Raw genomic sequence first — 15,047 nt, 5'->3', positions numbered from 1 at the left:
CGGCTGTCTCGTCTTTGAAAGCATGACGGCCTCATTGGCAGATGCGCAATTAAGAGTAAAACAACGTTTGACTGACAGCGCGGCCAGGGCATTTTGGGGCTTAAAGTGGCTGCATAGTTGAAGTGACGCCTATACGTACCATGTATTTGACGTCGATCAGTGAATTAAGGCACAATGGAAGCGGGCTGGATGGCGCATAGTCGGGGGCGTGCACACAGCGATGTGGAGGAGGAAAAGTCGACGAGGCGGACGGACATCAGCGAGGCTGGATGAGGATGCCGAGTGAGGGAGAACACAGGAGCTCGCTCGATGCAGGAGGGAGGAAGCAAAGGTTTGCAGACAGCTAAATGCGCAAAAAGACGTTTAGGAATGATGAAGAGAAGAACAAAACCAACGGAGCAGAAGAAAAAGAAGAGCGCTACAAATATAAGACGAGAATTTTTTTCCGGCCAGACACCATGAGCAGTTGCCGTTTTGTGCTTGCAATCGCCAGTGATATCATATCAGCACGTTTATTAGCGCGAGAGGGCAATTACTAGTTCCAATGTCTTGAGTATCGCTCTTTCCTTGACTAGCGCCCGTGTTTTGGGGCTTGTCTCTTTTGGAGACTGCACGCTATCACTCATCGTCAGATAGCTCCACTGATGATTTTCGTTGAAGGTATCATTGACTTGGTCCATATTTCAAACAAGCACGTATTTGTGAAGGTAATACTGCATCGTTCACGCATGTCTTACAAGGAACAGTGCCGCCTCACAAAGAAAAAGCTTGAAAAATTAGTTGCTGCACTAACTACACAATTATGGGCAGGTATCCAAGGACGTATAACCAGCTAGCGGACTAACAGCTTCATCCTAATGCTTGAGCCTCCCCAGCACAAAGCAGGATAGCGACTGTGTTAATCTCAATCATGTGGATGAAAGCAAAACAAAACAAAACGCAACAATTCAGACCAACTCGGAAACTCCAAAAAGAAAACAACGACATTGCTTTTGGGCACCTTGGCTAGCAGTACAATGGGAAAGCAAGACGAACATAAGAAACCAATAGTTAACAAGTCGAAATACAAACAGATCTTGACCTGGTGGGAGGTCTCCATCTAAAACTCCCACAGCTTAACCGCTAGACTGTCGGCCATGCCAGAGTCTGCATCCTGTGGCAAAAATATGCGCTTGGGTATCTGGAACTCAACGACGGGGGGTTTCTTGATGTCTTTACCCATTTCGGCTTCGAGCAACTATATGCGGAGATATGTGTTAGTAAAATACACACCTCGTATCTGAACGAAAATAACACCACTTACACTGCTGTACGAGTGGTCTAAGAAGTCCTCCAGGTTATACGCCTGCTTGGTGAATTGTTCCGAAATGATCTTCGTAATAGTCGCCACGTTAGGGTGGTAATGGCTCTGCAGCTGCACCAATTCCCACAGGCAACTGTCTATGGCGCCAGTTTCCATGGGGTCCTTTTCATCGGGGTTGAATGGGTCCTTGAAGCCCTCGTCCTCAATCATCTTCTTGAGCTCGGCGTCGCGAATCTCACGATGAAGCAAAAAGGTACACAGAGGATGTGCGCGGAACATGTTGTACACCCAAGGAACCACAAAGACGACAGCACTAGGCGGCGCCGAGAGGGCCAGGCGTGAAAATCGCTTGATGAAACTGGCAACCAGCGCCGCTGGCAGATGTGATGAAGACAGGAAAGTGTTCATCAGACGGAGGAACTTGGAACGGTGTTTCGAGTGCATAATATCACGGTCCAGGAGCGAGTACAGCTTGGTATAGAACGAGGGGTAATCCAGGTTTCGGTGCTCAATGAGATAAAAGACACCGGACAGCGCAAGCAAAGACGTCGCGCCACCCATATCGTAGCAGTCGGTAAGGAAGTCAGCCAGTAGCTCAGGCTTTAGGAACCACGGTGCTATCGTTTCAACCAGAGCATTGAGAATCTTCTTCCGCCGGTCTTTCGTCGAGCCGTGGGCCATTATAGCAAGCCACGCGTCTTGCGCTTGTCTCTTGTGCTGAATGATAGAAAATAGGGCATGAGATTTGGCCTTGGGCTTTTCAACGTAGAAATCTTCTAGTTCATTGTTTGAGTCGGGAACGCCATCGATGCCCGACAAAAGCTCAAACGCTGCATCAAAGAATTGTCTCTCTTCAGTCCATGTTCCGGCAAGTGTCCTGGGATTTTGTTAGCAAGGACGGTCTTTATTGCATGCAGGGCCGTAACTTACTTGATTGCCCTCAAGGTAAAGTATCTGATGTCATCAAACTCGTCGACGAACTCGCTCAAAAACTCCTTGCGAACCTCACTGCTGCACTCCTCAACTAGCGTCTTGACTAGATCCGAGGCAAAGAAGGGAGGGAACTGGTACTCGTCCTTGTCGTTCAAGTACTGTGCTTCCACCTTTAGAAGCTTCATGATCAAGGTCAAGACAGTTAGTGACAACTCGTCCACGCTCATGAGCGTCAGAAGAAGGGAGCGGTATGCCGAGTAGCGCTCACGAAGCCATTTGACCACGACAATATCTTTCTCTGAAAGTCCCTTTTTGGGTAGCAACCGGCCGGCAGCTAGCAGCTTGATAAACACTCGGCAGCAGGCTACAGCAGCCAGCATTGAGAATTTGGCATTGTCGAGATAGCCCTCGATGTAGTCGAAGAGCTTTGTAAGATTGTTGTAGTTTTTCTTGGACTCTAGGATCTGCGCCTCAAGCTCCAAGATTTGCGCCTCGACATCTGTCTCGTCGTCATTGCCGATGGAACGGCGGCGCTTCTTGGGCTCCTCGGAGCCGGCAGGCTTCCGCTTGCGCTTCAGTGCTTCTTTGGCAGCAGACGGGGGCATTGTGGAAGAAAGGTTGAAACGACAAAAGAAAAAGACCAGTGGGCTAATATGCGTAACCAACATCACCTACGCTCAGCAAAAAAGCATCGCAGCTCTAGCCGTCTCGCAGACTTTTGAAAATTAAAGCGGGTCTTCCTCTTATCGCTCCTTATCAGCTTGACAGAAGTCTTGCTTAGTCATACGAACTGGCTGGCTTTTTTAAAAGCCAAAATTCGGGAGGACAAGGGACATCACGTGATGGCTGAATTTGCCGGGCCTGGCAGGACCTCTGAATGGCAACAGCGCGATAAAACTCTCAGCCAGAATCCTCCAAGCTCCGAACGACCGCAAGTCGAACTCTCGAACCGAACCGCTTTCTCCTCCGTTCACTCGCCCATCTTCCGTGTTTATAGTTCACAATGGCGTCCCGCTTGGCTCGTAGCGCTGTTGGTGAGTAGTACCTGGATTCTTCTGGCTCGATTTTGGGGCGCCAATGGCTCGCGGGGCTGGCTGGCCGAATTCGCCCGGCAAGGCTGCTCTCCCCCTCCCATCTCCGACACGGCAGTACGAACGACACAGTCTGAAAAAATCTAGAAAGATTGCCAGAAACGGGCGGCCGTGACTCCGGAACCATTGGCCCGCTTCGAAAGCGCTAGCAGGTGCTTTGTCTGCCGCCAATGCCCCGACATCGAGCCTACCCCCACGTACTCTTCTATCAGGGAACCTAGCTGACCCTTCTCTCTTCTCTTCCGGAACAGCCGCGCCCCTCCTGCGGCCGACGGTGGCCCGCAGCGCCGCTCCCGCCATCTCCGCCATGGCCATCCGCGCTTCCTCCACCAGCAACACCCCCACCCCCTCGCAGCAGAAGGCCCAGTCCATCATCGACTCGCTGCCCGGCAACTCGCTAATCTCCAAGTCGGCTATTCTGTCATCCGCCGCTGCCCTGTCGGTCTACGCCATCAGCAACGAGTACTACGTTGTTAACGAGGAGACCGTCGTCGCCTTCTGCCTTCTCGGTGTCTGGGGCTCGCTGATCAAGTTCGGTGGTCCTCTGTACTCGGAGTGGGCCAAGACCCAGAACGATAAGATCAAAAACATCCTGAACCAGGCCCGTGAGGACCACACTCAGGCTGTCAAGACCCGCATCACCTCTGTCCAGGAGATGGCCGGTGTTGTCGACATCACCAAGTCTCTCTTCGAAGTCTCCAAGGTACGTCTCTCGCCTTGTCGGATTGCAGCTCAGTAAAGCTCTCAGGCTTATCATTGGCCCACGAAACCCATCTGCTTCAATCTCGCGCGCCACTTGAAACTATGCTAACTGCTCTTCTTTTCCTTCCCGCAGGAGACTGCTCGCGTCGAGGCTGAGTCCTTCGAGCTTGAGCAGAAGACCGCTCTGGCTGCCGAGGCCAAGGCCGTTCTCGACTCGTGGGTCCGCTACGAGTCCCAGATCAAGGCTCGCCAGCAGAAGGAGACCGCCGACTACGTCATTGCCAAGGCCACCAAGGAGCTGACCAATCCCAAGGCTCTGCAGGAGATTCTCCGCCAGAGCGTCGCCGAGGTCGAGAAGATTGTTGCCCAGGCCAAGGCTTAGATCACACACAGAATAACCCTAGATAAAAACATGTCTCTTTGATCTTATCCGGCCTCCCCCTTCCCCGACCTTGGAGCGGTTTCTTTTGCTCCTACTCTTTCGTCACTGAATCTCACGTCCTCCACCCCCGCCGCCTTCATGCTGGTGTTTCTTCAGCAATGGTGTTTCCTCTTTATCTAAAACTAACGGGCTAGAAAGGTGTCATTTACTACTTGAATGCGTCTCTTTTATCTGTTAGTTTAGTGTTTACTAATCATAAACACGTGTGCAATATATTATGTTCAACCACATGTTTTGTTTTTCATGTCCATCGAGATGTTTACATCGAAAGTGGCTATCTCGAACCTCAAATCGGGAGATAACCCTAGTCTGCTCGTAACCCTGTGCATATATAGAACAACCAACACAGCAAAAAAGTCTATTCGGGGTGACTTCACTCAATAAACATTACTACATAACTAACTATAGATTGAAAACTTTTTGTTTGACAACAGAAACAGAAACAGAAGCAAAGGGATTTCTAGTGTTTATACCAACTTCACCTAGTAGATCGGCCGTTTGCCTTCTTCCCACTGAGCCCGGTCAGGCGTCTCTGGTTTGACGGACACATCACCGCCATACGAGTGTCTGCCGCTCTTTCGGCGAGTGCTAGACATGTCATTACTCACAGGGCCAATCCACTCCCATGCCCGGCCTACTTCGCCAGAATGGCTCTCCCGTTGCGCAGTGCGCACATTGGCGTTCTGTTCAACGACACGAATCACACGCGCCCATATCCGCTCACGCTCCGAGAGTGAGTGCACGGAGCGCAGGACATCGTCACGTAGGTTAGGCAGGAAGAGCCATGGATCGTCGTACTCCTCATCAGCAGTTTCTTTTTGCTTGGACAAGCGGTCCAGCACATGGTCCACCAGTGCAGGGATCTTGGCGGACGTGGCAATATAGTTGCGGTAACGTCCCCGAATGTAGAGAGCGGTGATGAGAACAGAAATTACAGCCCCAATTCCGAAGCGATATCGTTCCAGCCCTTTGAAGAACGTTCTCTTGATGGCACACGTGACTGGAAGTCTAGCGAGAGAGGTGGAAGAGAGGTACGTGTCTGAAACACCTCCGGAATCGGTTTCTCTGTTGGTGTGGCAATCGGTCTGGTTAGTTTGAATAAAGTCAGACAAGACCTGGTTTCAAGTTATGCAACATTGTAAATGCATCGCCGTTGCATTGGTTGTTTTCCAACGAGGGTTCACTTACGTAGTAATTTCGACTTCTTCACGGGTCTTAACCTCGCCAATGGCGGCATCCCAAAGATCGTCAAACTCTTGCTGAGCGAGCTTCTTACGACGCTGACGGCTGATAATCTCTTTTAGAGCTTGCTCCTTGATAACCGGACTCCCCTGTTTTTCGCCATCCTCGTTGAAAATTCCACCGCATTCATGCTCAGCACGACGAGTGCGGAGCTCTTCAACGACCTTGTCAGCAACAGCCTTGACACGTACAACCTTTTCACCATCTGGTTGGCAAGTGGGCGGGATTGGAATCAAGCCACTAAGAGACAGAGGGTGAGGCTTCAGTACAAAGTCAGCCTCGCAACGGACAACAAAGTCCTCGTAGCAGTAAGCGTGAGGAGGACAAAGCTCGCACTGGGGTTCAACGAAAGGAATAATCCAGTCTGGCACTGGAACATCAGCTGAAATAATCTCTTTTGCTTCACGGCCCAAGCCACAGTAACCGACAGCGATTTTCTCTTGACGATACCACACGCCATAGGCAACGAGGATAGTAAAAAGCAAGACCCAAAGAGGCGTGGCAAAGTCAAATTTGCGGCTGGGATCTGTTGCTCTGTAAGAATTAGTGACGGACTGACCAGAGGCAGCAATATCTGCTTCAAGCTCCTGTAGAGCTTCAGGGGTGAACTCCTCCCCGGCATCAATGTCATGTTGATATTCTGGGAATGGCCCAGGAGAGGGGCTCCGTCGAGGAACGGGAGAGGATGAGAGATTTCGCTTCACAATTCGTGCAGCTGCAGGTGATGGAGTTTGTCTGATATCGGCAGATGGGCTCCGAGAATTGGGAAGTAGAGCTTGATGCTGCTGTGCCATTATGCTGGAAAGCGTGACTCCCATGGGAGAACTTTTTTCATAGGGCGCGTCGGTGCTCTTGCGCTTGCTTGCAGTTCCAGGACCAGCAGATTTTCGGCGACTGCTACCAGGGGTTTTGGCCCTTGGGGGAGAGCGCTGGAAAGGGTTGTCATCGGTGAAGACACTTTCCTCATGGTCCTCCTCAGAAAGCATATCAGGGATATCGTCATCGGGCTGTGAAGGTTCTTGAACAACGACCTTGGGGGTCATGCTTGTGCGAGAACGACGAGTCGAGGGAGTGGCTTGGATGGTCTCGGGATCCATGGAGAGACCACGGCTTGTAGAGCGTCTGGTTGTTCGAACAGTTCTGGTAGACGCGGGCTCCGCAACATATTCCGGTTCAATAGATTCTCTATGAAGATGCGACGAGCTTTTGCGTGGAGACACTGACTTGCGTGGCGAAGCAGATCGACGGGTGTGGGAGCGCGACGGGGGGCGAAGAGTGAGGTTGTCGTCTTCGTCTTCAGGGTCTAGGATATCATCGGCATTGACGATTCCGGAGCTCATCCGCTTGACACGGGCGCGTTGTTTCAACAGCTTCCTAGCCATAGGTGCAACCTCTTGGTTGAAGAGATTCACAAGATCCTGTTTCTTCGCAGTCGAGGGATACTGGATGTTGTGGGTGACCATGATGGACCGTAGTCGCGGCATGGTCACTGACCTGGGGTCAAAGTCCGGCTGGAGATAGTCGACGTCGGAGTCGGCCATGGCTGCGATAGAGGAGGAATCGGCTTTCAACAAGGCAGGTGGCGATGGACACTAAATGCCAGCCAGAGATTAGGATAGCAAACGGGGATGGAAACCTAACGGCAAGAAAAGACGAGGATAAATGTCAGGACCCTGAGGCTTCAGAGGTACAAGTGTGAATTGTGCTGTGGCGGGTGTGGTGTGGTATACACAGGGCAGATGGCAGCACGACTGGCTGCAGAAGGGACACACTCACAGACACGAAAGCCACCCAAAAGAGAAGGATGACAGGACGTATGTACGTGGAGATGGGGCCGTCAGGATGCACAGCAAAAATGATAACTTTGATAGGTGTTTACTTTGATCCTGATCACTGAGTTGTTTACAGGATCAAGGCTTTGTATTGTGAAGAAAACAACAACAACAGGGGCGACGGGGGACAACGGGCCCACAGAAAGTCTGCGGCGGGTTGTCACGTGACGATGTTTGATGAGATTTTATGGGATGGAACTCGGGAGAACGCGAGTGGCTTGATCAAGATCGAAGTGTGTGACAGTCAAGCAAAAAATGGGTTTGCACGATTAGACTTGACTGCAACCACCATATTACGCAGTTTTTGATATCCACAGCCTTGTTTTTGCGGGCTATCTCGTCAGCAGTCAGCAGCAAGTGTTCACCAAGAATAGCTGCTGATTGGACGAGAAGATATGACGACAGTCCGTAAGCTCCTAGGGTCTTGAGGCTTCTTATTTCTGTTGTTTATTCATTAATCCTATGTAGCTACGCCAGCCAGTTTTGTGAAAGCGATCGTACCGGCGAGGTCATAGAGATAAAATTATGCATATGACTGCGCCAGCTGTCTCTGCCAACTGCACACACCTGCGAGTCATTTACAGGCCATACTATCATCATCCTCCCGATAACTGTTTATGGTTAACTAACCATGCTTGAACTGGAGGCTCAAGTCTTTCGCATAAATACTTCCCCAACGATCTATTTAGACCTATGTTTTGTATTTTTTAGTTCGTGACAATATCCTATTGAGGGGGAGAGAAGGCGATGTTGTACATGGGAAGAGTTAAATCTGGAATGAAGCGAAGCACAAGGGAAAGGCTAAAGAGAGAGAGGAGTGAAGACCGAAAAAGAAGTAAGCCCGATCAAGACAGGAATCAGAAAGAACTGGATTCTCACTCGGGGGTTGACACTTAAATAGAGACTCCTCGATCAGTCTGTCTCTTCGTCTCTTGACGACCCGACCATGTCAACGCTTTAGATTGCATGACATTGCCATCCAACTAGATCGAGATGCTTATTAGAGCCATAGGATTCTTGATAGTTCTTCCGATGGGATGGCTCCTCACTGCGGAGGCTCATAGAAAATCGGAGGTTTCGTTCAGCTTTCATGAACCATGAACAATAGTCAGGCCCAAGTCTCGGGGCACGGCAGAATATCGTATCGTATCATGACCAGAGACATCTAGAACAGAGGCCATGGATAATTAATATGCCTGCAGTCAAGTGAATAGCTTTAAGAGACCAGGACACAAGAAGGGCACACCCACTTGTCCGTATTCAGATATCACGTTCTTTTTTCAACATAATTTTAAGCGCAGCGTTTGGATATTAAGTTTACCAATCGTGATTACCGTGTTGAAGACGAGTGGAGATTGAGAGTGAATGGAATGGAAGACGCTTTGATAGGCGAGATTTCGTTATCGAGACTATCTCAAGCGTGTGCTCCATTAGGGGCTGTGGTAGTCTTATCTTGTCGCCGTCTCCGAAGGATCAAATTGACGTAGTTCGCCACTGAGTTACACAACCCAATCATTATATCAAATGCACGGCCGCATTTCTCAACTTCAACACTGAATCTCTTCTACCACAATCATAAGAGTTTCTACTATTGAATCGCGAATTATCCTGTCGGTAGAGAAGGAATGCAATGACTAAAAACTGAGAATTTTATGCCTCGTCAGGCAGTTCAATATAACACCAACGACCATGTGTCATCTAGCGAGAGTCGTTGAGCATAAATTAAGGGTGAAGTTCTCCATTGCTGGTACAGTGTCTATTTGTCAAGGGGTGTTCAGAACATTCAGTGTCTAGCTATGTGTCGTGTTGAGGAAGTACACGCTGCATATCAAGCCTCCTAAATTCAGGATTCTCAAATCTCATGATGGTGACTCTCCCGGTCTGACTGCCAATTATCACAGTAGATTCATGAATTAAGAAACGATGGCCACGGAATGAAACAGGAATCCACAATATTGGAACGTCATCCCATGTGATCCAGCAACGGTCAGAACTAATTCTGATGACACCGGAGCGCTCCATAGGAGGATGAAGAGACGCTTGGTCGATCGACGACTGGTTATTAACAACAAGAGTATAGTTGTCAGTCACAATGAATGCTGTCTGAGAGTCGAATTTCAGAGTTTGGGTGACAATATCTGGGAAGGTGTCCATAAGTGCGCCATCATCGCTTCGCCAGAGCCGCACCGTCAAGTCCGATGAGGCCGAGGCCACGAGTTTCCCATCAGGCGAAAAAGTTACCAATTTGACTGCGTCGGTGTGACCCTTCAACTCCTGCTCACAAGTGCCATCGTCGCTTCGCCAGAGTCGGACCGTCATATCATCTGAAGTCGAGGCGACGAATTTACTGTCAGACGAAAAGGCAATTGAGAGCACTGGGGCGGTGTGGCCCTGCAGCTCATGTACACAGACCCCATCATCGCTGCGCCAGAGCCGGACCGCAGAATCCAATGAAGTTGAGGCCACGAGCTTGCCGTCAGGGGAAAACGTTATTAATGTCACTGCAGAAGTGTGACCCCTTAGCTCTTGTATAAAGGTGCCATCACCACTTTGCCATAGCCGGATCGTCTTATCGTTTGAACCCGAGGCTACGAGCGTGCCGTCAGGGGAAAATGATACTGAATTAATTTCATCAGTATGACCTTTCAGCCTTTGCACATGCGTGCTATCATCCTTTGGCCAAAGATGGACCGTCATATCATCTGAAGCTGAGGCTACAAGCCTGCCGTCAGGCGAAAATGCCACTGATTTGACTGTGTTGGTATTACCCTTCAACTCCTGCACACAAGTGCCATCATCGCTTCGCCAGACCCGGAAATTCGAATCCTGTGAGGTCGTTGCCAATAATTTGCTGTCAGGAGAAAACGCCAAGGATACCACTACAGTAGTGTGGCCCTTCAGCTCTCGAACACAGGTGCCGTCATCCTTTCGCCAAAGCCGGACTGTCTTATCCTTTGAAATTGAGGCCACGAGCCTGCCATCGGGTGAAAAGGTCATGAACAATACTGCGGCAGTATGGCCCGTCAGTTCTTGTACAGACGTGTCGCCATCGCTTCGCCAGAGCCCAACCATTGAATCCAATGATGTCGAGGCCACAAGCTCACTGTCAGGCGAAAAGGCCACTGATACCACTGCAGCAGTGTGGCCCTTTAGCTCTTGTATACAAGTGCCATCATCGCTTTGCCAGAGCCGGACTGTCGAGTCCAATGAAGTTGAGGCCACAAGCTTACTGTCAGGCGAAAAGGCCACCGACATCACTGGAGCAGTGTGGCCCTTTAGCTCTTGCACACAAATCCCATTGTCGCTTTGCCAGAGCCGGATCGTCGAATCCAATGATGTTGAGGCTACGAGCCTGCTGTCAGGAGAAAAGGCCACTGACATCACCGCGGAAGTATGGCCATCTAACTCTTGTACACAAGTGCCATCATTGCTTCGCCAGAGCCGAACAGACGAATCCCATGAGGCAGAAGCCACGAGCCTGCCATCGGGCGAAAAAGTCACTGATTTGACAGCGTCGGTGTGACCCTTCAACTCCTGCTCACAAGTGCCATCATCGCTTCGCCAGAGTCGGACCGTCATATCGTTTGAAGCCGAGGCGACGAGTTTGCTATCAGGTGAAAAGGTCACTGACCTGACTGTAGCAATGTGGCCCTGCAGCTCATCTACAAGTATGCCATTATCTTTTTGCCAAAGCCGAACTGTCGAATCCAATGATGTCGAGGCCACGAGCTTGCTATCAGGAGAAAAGGCTACCGATATCACTGCGTCGGTGTGGCCCTTCAGCTCTTCCACGCAGGTACCATCATAGGTTCGCCATAGTCGGACTGTCATATCGTCTGAAGCCGAAGCCACGAGTTTACTGTCAGGTGAAAAGGCAATTGACATCACTGGGGCGGTGTGACCCTTGAGGATTTTCACACAAGTGCCATCATCGCTTCGCCAGAGTCGAACTGTCGCGTCATTCGAGGCTGAGGCCACGAGTCTCCCGTCAAGTGAAAAGGCCACTATGCCCACGTTTGCGGTATGACCTTCTAGGAACTGCTCACATTGGTCCCAATTATTATTTGTGTCTGGCTTCAGAGATATCCACGTCGGAATCCTTTCCTCAAAGACCCGCCGAACGGGACTATTCTTTGGCGTAAAGGCGAGGACCGAAGAGTAAATTTGAAGAGGCGTATGGGTAATTGTTGCGAGATTGGTTCGTACGACACGTATTGCGTCCTGCAAGAAGACTCGTAGACCGCAGATTTCTTTTGGCTATAATCTGTTAGCTTGGGAATTGTGTCTAGTTCTCGGTCGGTACTCACTTGTAGAAGTGGTTGAAGGCTCCTCAAAATTGTGAGAATTTCCTCGGCCCTTCCGATTAGACTCATCACTTCTAACCAATGGAGAAGATGCTCCTGCAAGAACGATAGAACATTGCTCTTATCATCGAGAACAATTTTGCCTGCTTGCATATGGCTCACCCAGTAAAGACAAGCATATTCAAGGGCAGAGGGGATACAACTTTGTATGATTCTACTCTCAATTTCAGAGACCTTTGTCCCTGGCAGGCTGAGTTGGCAAATGTCCTCACGGAAGTGCTTGTCCATGACACGCAGACAGTTTTCAGCCAAGCTCCTGTGGGTTTCGTTTTCATCCACGTAAAATGGGATGGTTTCTTTTTTCTCAGTATCAATCAGAAAGTCGCGGAAGGACAAATGAAACAGCCTCACTGGCAATTCATCCACTGCTGGGACATCCAGAACTGAATGCAACATGTCAAGCTGGCTGCCGATTTTGGCTTTTGAGATATTCAGAAGTTCGCTCAATGCGTCAATTGTAAGAGGAGTTGCGAGAATTACAACTGGGCCAACAATCGCTCGGAACATTTTAATCACATCCTCCTTGCGTTTTCCTGTTAGACCTTTGATCAGATTGCCGAGTACAGGCATGTAGGTTTCCTCTAGCTTTGATGCTTGGTCGTTTGCCTTAAAACTTAGAATCTGTTCTAGTAGATCACCAGGATCACCCAGTCTCCGATCATTGAGAAATCGGCACATAGTAGCTGCGTAGATGAAGAGCGGGACAGCCTTTTTGACAAGAGCCTTGATGTTCTGTGTCCCAGGCCAACTGGAACTTAGTTGTCGACCAGTAGCAACAGATCGATTGAATTCGGTTTGGATACGAGTGAGCTCATGTTTCAAAAAAGTGGTAATATCCTGTTCGATAAGCTTGTGTGGTATATCATGGAGAACTAGATCCTGAAATGTGCCCTTGGCATCATTGAAGCCCAGTCGGATGGGCAGTTCGGGCCTGCTAGTGATCAGACATTTCAACCTCAACTTAAGCTCGGGATGCCTTGCGCAAGAGGAGAAGAGAGTGATGATGAGTTTAATGTCTTCATACCGATCGCACTCGTCGAGAGCATCGAGAACAAGTACCAGAGAAACTATTTTTTTGGCTTCCAAAAATGTTTTCTTGAGTGGTTCCAAGATAAGTTTTTCGAACTGCTCTCGTATGGCCTTTGTCGAGATGTGCATGTCATCATCGATGGCTAACTTAATATGCTTCGCAGTTTCGCCGTATTTCTGGGCGAGCTGGGATGCAATGGTAGTAACAAATCTGGATAGGTTGCCGCGATCGCCCTCTCCTCTTTTGAAAAAGAAGCTTGCGCCGAGTTGATTTGACTTGGCAAAATCATTACAAATGGTGCGAGAGATGGTAGATTTTCCCGTACCAGCCATGCCGTTGAGCCAGAATAGACTTTTGGCGGAAGGGTCATTGGCCCATTGTCGGATGTCTCCAAGGATTTTTACTCGTGTGCCTGGCTGACAGGTCGGGTTGTTTTCCTCGTCTTGAGAGCTAAACAATGCACCCGATGCGATAGGAAGTGTCACTAAAATACTCCTGTCGTTCATGCTACTCAGAATTTGGTTGTTTTCGAGAGTAACTCCACTGAAGCAAATGTTAGTTGGAATACGGTTGATGACCATATATAGAAGTGCCCACATACATATGCTCAACTTGAAGAGTTTGGGAAATAGCATGTCTGTGTTTTCGAAGTTCCTCTATCCGGGTTTCGACGTCTTCGCGTTTAAAAGGCCACTTCAATGACTTGAACCGGCATTTTCTTTTCATTTTTTGCAACCATTTAGTCTCCAGCTTATCGTGGAGACTCTGTAGCTCCGACCTGCTCTTGTTCAGAGATTGTTCGAGGCCCTCGGGGTCTCTGAGCTTTTTCGCATTCGGCTCATCCAACAAGGCTTTAACCTGGGTGACAGCAGCCCGAAGGCTTTCCACTTCTTCACAAAGACTCTTGATGGTAGTGGGTGCGTTTTTGACATCTTTGGTGTATTTCCACAAAGTTGAACTGACCTGGGCTGCTAGAGTGACAACTCCGACGATGCTCATAGCACCATCCATTGCGGAAAAGAAATTGGTGGGTGGTGTATGGAATGTTTTTCAAAATTTCATACAAAAGAAAGTGCCGGTCAGTATATCAGGTAGAATATCATGGGTAACTCTAGATCAAGAAAACAGCGATGATGTGTTGATAAATGGACAAAATCCCGCTCATATCAAGAAGGGCATACAAGACTCACATCTCTCGGGCGAAATCAGCCCCCAGCTCAAACAGCTTTCCTGCCACGTCATTCACCTTGATGCATCCATGCAAGCGTATACAAAGTGTTTGTAGAATAAACGACTGTCGATCATTGGCGAGTGGCTCATGGGTCATAAACCCGACACCAGGAATGCGTGACATTGGTCGGTGATAGAGTCTACAGTTGTATGAGAACGAGAGTAGGGTGGTTCACCAAAAGACATAGTTAGCGAGTCCCATTGACTTCTTGCTCCTCAGGGTGCTCTTGGTTACACCAACTGGCAGCATTGTCATTACTAATAAGGACTGTAACTGTTTGTGTCGCACGATATTTGGACAACTACCTATCGCCAATCCAAACTAGAATTTGACTACACTTGTAGCATGAGTACAATCCTGTTCTGACTCAGCTTGTCGTTATAGTTGGGGTTGAGGTTGGTCTTGGAATGCATATCCGGTCTCGATATGCCCATTGCCCTTTCGCGTGTAGTAGCCACTCTTGGAAAGCTTGTATGCTTTACCTGGTCTGCTTCCGCTATTTATGAGTCTATGGAATTAACGGCTCAGTTTTGTGAATAAAAATTTTTCTGCCTCATGAAAATGAAGCCGTATCTGGCCAGACAATTTTTGAGGCTCTCCTATCGTTCTTATCGTCGTCATTGGAGTCCTATATTCCACGCTAGGATTTGAAGTTCCCAGTGCGATACATGCATGCACTCATGAGCTGCAGGATATTCTCACTGGCTCGCAACTAAATCCCAGATAGATTACAAACCCTCGAAACGTTGAGTGCCCGCTGAGTTTTCTTGTTGCAGATCAGATACAGGATTGGGTGAGGCTGGTTTGCTCCTAATTTCTTTTATGTACTTTCACACATAATCGATGGTGCATGCCTGGTTAAACTATGCTTCCCTCT

At 49.1% G+C, this 15,047-nt stretch overlaps 4 protein-coding genes across 4 annotated transcripts; 1 reads left to right on the top strand and 3 right to left on the bottom strand.

Annotated features, from left to right (window-relative positions):
* Positions 1 to 1,099: 1,099 nt before the first annotated feature.
* BROUX77_006888 (uncharacterized protein) lies at positions 1,100 to 2,841 on the bottom strand (the record flags this gene model as incomplete). Its single annotated transcript, XM_073751922.1, has 3 exons — positions 1,100 to 1,237; positions 1,304 to 2,180; positions 2,234 to 2,841. The coding sequence occupies 3 exons, from the start codon at positions 2,839 to 2,841 to the stop codon at positions 1,100 to 1,102; spliced, it is 1,623 nt and encodes a 540-aa protein (XP_073603035.1).
* A 398-nt stretch (positions 2,842 to 3,239) lies between these two features.
* On the top strand, positions 3,240 to 4,411 carry BROUX77_006887 (uncharacterized protein; the record flags this gene model as incomplete). The annotated part of the gene is made up of 3 exons (XM_073751921.1): positions 3,240 to 3,270; positions 3,579 to 4,030; positions 4,163 to 4,411. 3 exons carry the CDS (start codon positions 3,240 to 3,242, stop codon positions 4,409 to 4,411), a joined length of 732 nt encoding a protein of 243 aa, XP_073603034.1.
* A 542-nt stretch (positions 4,412 to 4,953) lies between these two features.
* Positions 4,954 to 7,254, bottom strand: BROUX77_006886 (uncharacterized protein; the record flags this gene model as incomplete). Its single annotated transcript, XM_073751920.1, has 2 exons — positions 4,954 to 5,536; positions 5,660 to 7,254. 2 exons carry the CDS (start codon positions 7,252 to 7,254, stop codon positions 4,954 to 4,956), a joined length of 2,178 nt encoding a protein of 725 aa, XP_073603033.1.
* A 2,085-nt stretch (positions 7,255 to 9,339) lies between these two features.
* BROUX77_006885 (uncharacterized protein) lies at positions 9,340 to 13,950 on the bottom strand (the record flags this gene model as incomplete). Its single annotated transcript, XM_073751918.1, has 3 exons — positions 9,340 to 11,802; positions 11,853 to 13,482; positions 13,541 to 13,950. 3 exons carry the CDS (start codon positions 13,948 to 13,950, stop codon positions 9,340 to 9,342), a joined length of 4,503 nt encoding a protein of 1,500 aa, XP_073603032.1.
* Between the last annotated feature and the right edge of the window lie 1,097 nt (positions 13,951 to 15,047).

The sequence above is a fragment of the Berkeleyomyces rouxiae genome (genome assembly GCF_048999995.1).
Source record: "Berkeleyomyces rouxiae strain 22BRR77 chromosome Unknown BrBRR77_ptg000009l, whole genome shotgun sequence".
NCBI classification, from domain to species: domain Eukaryota; kingdom Fungi; phylum Ascomycota; class Sordariomycetes; order Microascales; family Ceratocystidaceae; genus Berkeleyomyces; species Berkeleyomyces rouxiae.
This window is presented reverse-complemented; position numbering and strand designations above follow the sequence as displayed.